This window comes from Sturnira hondurensis, unplaced genomic scaffold (assembly GCF_014824575.4).
Source record: "Sturnira hondurensis isolate 20B ecotype Veracruz unplaced genomic scaffold, ASM1482457v3 Scaffold0000982, whole genome shotgun sequence".
NCBI classification, from domain to species: Eukaryota; Metazoa; Chordata; class Mammalia; order Chiroptera; family Phyllostomidae; genus Sturnira; species Sturnira hondurensis.
Window position 1 is genome coordinate 214638 of NW_028073613.1, and position 7893 is coordinate 222530.

At 39.8% G+C, this 7893-nt stretch overlaps 1 protein-coding gene across 2 annotated transcripts in view; it reads left to right on the forward strand.

Moving 5' to 3' along the window:
• Positions 1 to 4547, forward strand: part of PHKA1 (phosphorylase kinase regulatory subunit alpha 1) — a 174126-nt gene extending 169579 nt beyond the window's left edge. Inside the window, exons 31-32 of one of the 2 annotated variants that reach the window (XM_037057663.1) lie at positions 578 to 778; positions 1965 to 4547. In XM_037057663.1, the coding sequence (XP_036913558.1) occupies positions 578 to 778; positions 1965 to 2138 (375 nt within the window). In that variant the 3' untranslated portion in view covers positions 2139 to 4547. The remainder of the gene's footprint in view (positions 1 to 577; positions 779 to 1964) is intronic. The other variant, XM_037057673.1, reaches the window with a different exon arrangement.
• Positions 4548 to 7893: the final 3346 nt, after the last annotated feature.

Below are 7893 nucleotides of genomic sequence, written 5' to 3' on the forward strand. Positions count from 1 at the left end.
ACTATACTCAGTACAATTTTGTCAGAAATGATTCTGCAATCCCTTTCATCCTAAAATTACTTCAATTTTTAATGACCATTTTAACCTAACAGTATATTGATGCTTTACATACCTCTAATCATCATGTATATATTATTTTAAGTTCTATTTAGATTTTTCCTTTATCAGCAGTCATCATATTTATTCTTTTAAATGATTCAATAAAAACTCTTGAAGTCACTATACCATAATACGCCATTATTCACACAGCCATTCCCATGTTAGGTTACTTCTAGTTTTGCACTTATTATTAGTGCTGCTATAAACACTCTAGTACATAAGGATTTTTTTCCTCTTTGAATTATTTTGTTAGGATTAACTCCCAGAAATAGGATTTTGGGTTAGAGGGCATTGACACTTTTACAACGCATCAGGCAATGTCACATTGCCTTCAAAAAGTGGGGGACCAATTTTCTCAATTGTTTTAGAGGTGAAGCAGTGATCTTGGCTACAGTGTTTTTACTGCCTTTCAGAATAGGTGATTGGTGTTTTCTGATCATGGCTTCTTCAGAAGTGATTTTCTTTTTCTCTACCACAGATGACACCAGGAGAGATTAAATTCTCTGTTCACGTGGAGTCTGTCCTAAATCGTGTACCTCAACCAGAATACCGGCAACTTCTGGTTGAAGCCATCCTTGTCCTCACCATGATGGCAGATATTGAAATTCATAGTATCGGAAGCATCATTGCTGTGGAAAAAATAGTGCATATTGCTAATGACTTGTTCCTTCAAGAACAGGTAGGCAAAGCTATTGTTTTCTCAAAGGGGAATATCTGGCATTAACCTGACTACATTCAGAGTTCTTTATGAAGCCAAGGTCACTTTCTTGTGCCTTCTTCCTCATAGCTCTTTTCTGGGCCCCTGGTGTAGTGGCTCAGAGCTGATTGCAAAGGAAGTAGGCTGTGAGGTGACTTGCCTTTCACCATGTGTTTTGTGGCTGGGTTAGATGGTAAAGCTGCCTGGAACTCAGGAAGCTTTTATGCTTTTCCTCATACTTCAAACTTCTTATTATACTTCATTCAATTGTGATAAGGACTTAATGGATGTCATATCCTTCCTGAATGTTAAGGAAAAGAGATTTCATTTTCATTTTGTTTTGGTTTTGCTTTTGCTGTTTACCTATAGGAAAATATTAAAGTGAACCTTTTAATTCTACATTTGTCTCACTTTCTTAATAAATTTTCTTCCAGGAAATTAACCATATTTTTTAAATGTAAACTATTTATTGAAAGCTTTGTACATGTGTTCTAGATTAGGGGTAGGAACACATAAGGTGAAGGACATGCACTGTTGTCAATAGGAAAAATCCCCAAAATGTGTAATAGGTGTTTCATTCTATTAGGCACTGTGGGAGAATGCAGAAGAAATGAAAAGTATCCAAGATTTTCTAGGACAGTCCTAATTTTAAATATTCTAGATTGAAGTTAGTTTACATATCAGAAAATGTAATGATTCCTTTTAAACATGGACTCTAGCTTGGAAAGCTTGTGGTCTATTTAAATCCTGTCAACTTAGAAAGAAATAATGATCACATGCAAGATATATAAAATAATACAGAAATAAAATCAGTACTATTAAATTCAGACCAGAGTCCCTCTAGGGTGATTTGTAAGTATTAACATTTGAATTTTAAAGATATAACTCATTTAATTAACAATTATATTTATCTTTTAAAAGTTCTAAGCAATAAATACTTTAAACAGGATTTCACGTTTTTTTGGATCTAGTGAAATATGCATGTATACAAACTCATATTCACTGCTTTGTGTATAACCTTGATCCTTTCTTGGCTAAGCAGCCTAAGATCCAACTAGCTGGTTGGTCATGGGGAGGAAGCTCTGAGTTATCCTAATCGGGACTTGAATTAATAGGACTAGTAATTTTTCCTTTCCTCTGTGTTCTCCCACCCTTAAAAACCAAACAGAAAACCCTCGGCGCAGATGATACCATGTTGGCAAAGGATCCTGCATCTGGCATCTGTACTCTTCTGTATGACAGTGCACCAAGTGGCAGGTTTGGCACCATGACCTACCTCTCCAAGGCAGCTGCCACCTACGTGCAGGAGTTCCTGCCCCACAGCATCTGTGCTATGCAATGAGGCCTTTGGGCTCTGGCTACTGGGAGCCTTTTGACAGCTGGTTCCTGCCTCAGTTGATTGTGCATGGAACTGACATGAGATGGCCTCATCACTCCCACCCTTCCCCCTTCCAACTCATCACTCCCAAGAAGAGAGAACTTCTTTGAGAAACTAACTGCTTTAGAAGAAGTGAACCCTTGCTCACCCAGGCTCCTCATTGTGAGCCTTCATTCTGTAATGTTTTACTAAAGTTTGCATGTGTTTTTATTCTAACTCCTGTTTATGGAGCAGGTATTAATAATAACTTATTCTTCAAGTTTGGGTTTTCTTATATATGGTTTCCTTGTGTGAACGAATGGTGGGTGGTTTGAGTGCTTCAAGCACCCTAAATTGTTGAACTTTATGCTTCTACGAATTGCAAATATGTATTCTAAGTGCCTTTTCTTGGAAAAAGAGAGTAGCAGATTATACTTTCCTTCTTTACTCACATGTTGCCTCACACTGAACAAAAAACTTTCTATGTAGAATCATTGTTTCTGCTTTTGCCTTTTCTGTAACTGCACACATAATTTCTACTCAACCTCTGGTGAAATATAAAAAAATGCAAGTCTAGTGTGTTTAGTTCAGGAATTGTGTATTAACACTCAAAATCACATTTTATGAAGATCTCTGGGACTCCGAGATGGATTTCTAGCAGAATAACCCAGAGAAATGAAGCCAGGAATACAATTGCAGAGATAAAGGGGGCAGAAGAGAAGATGCCTGTGTAGTGTGTTATTACTAGGGAGCCACAAAGAGAATCAGGGGTGCCCTGAAGAGAGCCTTGTGCACCTAATCCTGGCCTCTGAAGGGCGGGCTGGCACAAAACAGAGACTAACTGAAGCCTCTGTCTTTGGTAAACAAGAATCCAGCACTCTAGTCTTCGGATGCTTTCCTAAGCACTCTGTAGGAGGCTACATTGTTCTTCGAAGGCTCCTGGTGTTCATTCATTCACCTGATCTCTGTCTCACCCACCTACTTGCTTTCTACAGCATCCAACCCACCCCCAGTTCCCTGCCCTCCCATCTATTTTTAAAGTTTTTCACTTACATTTTCACCTCCTGATTCTAGTGTCGGTGTATATCTTGCTATCTGTGTGCATACATCTGTTTCTTGTACACATCTGCATTTGTATGTGTCTAAGCATACATGGGAAGTTTTCTGAATATAAGTACCTTTATGTGCCTGTACATCTGTATCTACATTTGACAGACTAAGTAAGTATGTAAATATGAATGTTCCTTGTTGTGGGGGGAGTCGAGTTGGAGAGTAACTGCGGCCTCAGACTGACACACGAAAGGTAGTGAAAGAAATTGCGAAGTCCTCTTCCCAGGTCTCATGTTTCAGTAGCCTTGTTTGAAGATTGTTTCTTCTAACTTTCTGTCTTAGTTAGGGCTGCTGTTTAACAAAAACCATAGGTGGGTTAAACAACAAACATTTATTTACCACAGTTCTGGAGGCTGAGAGGTCCAAAGTCAAGGTACCAGCAGGTTCAGTGTCAAGTGAGGGTGTGCTTCCTGGTTTGCAGATAGCTGCCTTCTTGCTGTGTCTTCACATAGCGCAGAGACAGAGCTGTGGTCTCTTTCTCTTCTTATAAGGATATTAATCCTGTCATGGAGACTCCACATTCATGATTGCATCTAATCCTGATTAGCTCTGAAAAAGGCTCCACCTTCAACTACCAGGATATTAGGGCTTAAAGGTTCCACATAAGAATTTTGGAGGGACACATTTAGCCCATAGCACTTTATGTGGAAACACTACAAATTTCTGTTTGCACTCAGAAAACTTCCCACTTCAATCCTTTCCTTTCCTTCAGATTTTTTCAGTTTTTTCTCCAAGAATGGGGATGGAGATGGGGGACTCTCTAAATAATTCTTATAGAACCAGTGACAATGTTATGAGTATACATGAATAAGTGAGCATAGTAGAATGATAGAAAAAGGATAGGAGCAAAGAGAGAATGGCCAGTCTTCTCAGTACCTCCCTTAGAGCAAATGAAAACACAAAGTAAGTAGCTTCATGCTTACATGAGTTTCTGGTCACTTAAAAGGTAATTTATAACCTGTCCTGAAAATGTGTTTTGTTTTCAACAACTAGCTACAAAATACCCCACCACAAGGTGGGGGGAAAGTGCACCTGCAGGTGAAAATAACCACTCCCTCCCACACTCATCTGCTTGAACTGACACCCAAGGCTGCATTTCTCTGGGTTTACTAAGCTGTCTAGCGCTCTGCTGCCCTCTATCACTGTGCTTCACTTTTAAATCAGCTCTTTAGAAAACTCAATTTGTATTTTATTCATTTTAAACATGTGAGACTAAAAGACATGTTGGGTTTTTAAAAGCACTTCCATTTTCAAAATAGAATAAAAATAGAATTTCCAATTAAATCATGTCTGGTACCAATGTGTAAAACTTAATATGTATTTTTGTGATTGGGGTTTATTTCATGTACTCTAATTATACAGTACACTCAGTGCATTAATTGGGTCAAAGAAGAATAATATATTTTTTAAATATTTTATTTATTTATCTTTCGAGGGGAAGGGAAGGAGAGAGGGAGAGAAACATCAATGTATGGTTGCCTTTCGTGCGTCCCCTACTGGGAGTTGGCCTGCAGGGAACTGGCCTGCAACCCAGGCATGTGCCCTGACTGGGAATCGAACCGCGATCGTCTGGTTCGCAGGTCCGCGCTCAATCCACTGAGCTACACCAGCCAGGGCTAAAGAAGAATAATATTAATACATAAAATAATATTATACATTATATAACATTAGATATGTAAAGAAATGCAGTTTTACCATTCAATAAATACATTGGGTTTATTGACATCTTTAGAAAGCCTGTTTCTGATGAATGAATAAGACTGATTTTTACTCAGCATTAACAGCTGTGTGCAAATAGTGCTTCTGCAAAGGTACTAAGAACAATTTATTCTCTTAAGTATTACAAATATCCAGCAGAATCGTGTTTATACTACTCATTAGCATTTTGTGTAACAAAAGAGGGTTTACTCAGCAAGGATGAACAAGTTGCTGCAGTCCCATCCTGTTTAATTATGTTTCGCTACAATACATTGTGGAATTTTTATGCAACTGGTGGGGTAAAGCTTGTTTTTAGCCACAGCTCACAAGACCTTTACCATCCTTTTGAAAAAATATTTTTTCAGAGAGAGGGTAAGGGAGGGAGAAAGAGCGGGAGAGAAACATCAATGTGTGGTTGCCTCACGAGTGTCCCCTACTGGGGACCTGGCCTGCAACACAGGTCTGCTCCAACTGGAAATCAAACTGGTGACCTTTTAGTTTACAGCTTGCACTCAGTCCACTGAGCTATACCAGCCAGGGGCTCGACCACCCTTTTTGCACTTACCAAAACCCTAGTACCTGTACTAATACAGTGGAGATGCAGTGTTTTCCATATTTAGTCTTCATTTCTTAGTAAACTTAAGTAAACTTAGAGCTTGGTTTTCCCAGGACAGTCCTCATTTATGCCTGTTGTCCTGACATAATTACTAATAGTACTCTCTGTCACTCTCAAAAGTGTCCCAGTTTGGATGATATGGTCACCCTATATTTAGCAGAAGTCTGATTCCTTTCAAGGTTAGGCCTAAAAGCCAAGGACCTATTCTCAAACCACTGGCAATACTCATGCAGCCATGGTATTGGGGTGAGGACAACAGTGGGGGGAAACTTTCCCCCAAAGTATGAACTATTTGGCATAACACCAGACATTGTTATACAGGCACTGTGCAAGGACCGAGGCACTGATCCTTTAAGCACATTTTCCCAGACCAAACAGCTAGTAAGTGGTAGAGCTTAGTAGTTCAAGCAGTCTGACTCTATATAGAGAGTTCATGAAAAGACACTAGAAAGCGATGTGAAAACAAGGGTCAGCCTGTTAAGTACAATTGAGGAAAATTGGGAAAGTGGACAAAGCCTTTTTATTGTGCTCCTTTCCCATCTGCCTGCACCTGCCAGCAAGTAAAGAAAAGTGAGGTCACCAAAAGTGGCAAGCCCAAACTGTCCTTGCTGGTTCAAAAACTACCTTTAGTAGCAATGATTGAGTCAAGTCGGTCAAGGAATTTGCCCAGTGTCACCACACAGGGGCATTGTGGAGCCATGGTTTATGCTACTTCCCCTGACCTCAAGTCCTTTGACTGCAAATCCAGTGCTTTGGGAAGGGTTTTCTCCCCAATTTAAGGACCACTTGGGTATTAAGCATGTGGAAAATTGAAGCTAGGGACTCGTGGCATGGTTTTTACTCTGTCTTATTCATAAACAAGGATCCAGACTCCCTGAGAGATTTGCTACAGTAATCCTGCTGCCAATTTCAGAGTCTCCTGCAGCAATATATTTTCTCCATAATTTGAATTATCTTGCTACATTGTATACCAATCGAGAGTTTCCAGTTTAAAAGCAAAGTTCCAATGTTGAATTCAGTTACCTGTTTGTTTCCTAGATCTGAAAGAACACATAAAACAATCTTGTTTCATGTCATCGGATTAGAGTCCAGATTTTAGGGTGTTGGTTGGCCAAACTGTAAGATCCAGGACAAGTCCCATTTTCTCCTTATATTGCCCACCTGTTGTGATCTTGCCTTTCAGTCAGCTCTTACAGCCCCAGAGACTCCTTCTCCTCTGTGTATAAACATGTGCATTTCTCCCTTATCCTAAAAAACACCCAAACATTCCTGGGCTCTGACAGGCCCCCAGGCTGATATACTAACTCTTTCCTTCTGCAATCACATTTCTTCAAAGAGGAAACTACACTTCACAGGGTTGGCCTCACTCCTGAACCCCCGATCTGGCTTCCTCCTCTACCTCTCATTTTCTTCATAGAGCACCAGTGAGCTCCTAATGGTAAAAGGATTCTTTGACTCTCACAAAACATGACATTGTTACTACCTCTCCCTTGTAACCCTCTCATGCCTCGATTTCTATGGAACTGTACTAGTTCTCACCCAACTATTTCTTTTAGGTCTCCTTTCTGGCATTTTTTTCTCCTTCTAAGCCCCACAAACAGGCATTCCTTCAAATTACACTCTTCCTAGCTTGAAGATTCTCACCATGGTGTGGGATAGGTTTTAAAAAGTGACATCTGGTTGGGCTTTTCTTTTTCCCCTCTCACTCTGGCAGCTGTTACAATGAATGGATTGTAGGTCAGCAGAAGCAGAAAAGAAACTAGCTAGATCTTGTGGGAAGTCCAGGTAAGCTGTTACAGTGCAAGGACTAGGGTAGCAGCAGAGTGCAGACAGAATTGGATGTACAGTATTTAAGACATATTTTGGAGGTGGGACCAATGGAAATTGTTGGTAGATTAGATTTGAGAGTGAGGAGAAAAAGGGAATACACATAACTCCCAGGTTTCTGGCTTAGGCATCTCGGTAGTTGTTGGGCTCGTTCTTGAGCTATGAAAGATGGGGAAAGGGCAGGAAAGATTTGGATGGGGAAATCAGAAATTTTGTTTGAAAATATTAAGTTAGATGTGACTATTAGACATTTGGGTGGAGGAAGCCATGTTCCCTGGGCTTTCTCAGCCACTCATGACTTCCGCTGTCTCTTTCTTATGTAGGGAAAAAAGTAGGCAGGTTAAGCACCTGCTTAAACCACTGATTTATAAAACTCAACACTTCAACCATTTTTAAAATCAAACTCATTCAGCTCTGCCCTGTGATTTCTTCCTCCTTGTTTTCCTCTTTTCTTAAAGTTTATTCTATTTATTTATGTATTTATTTTTC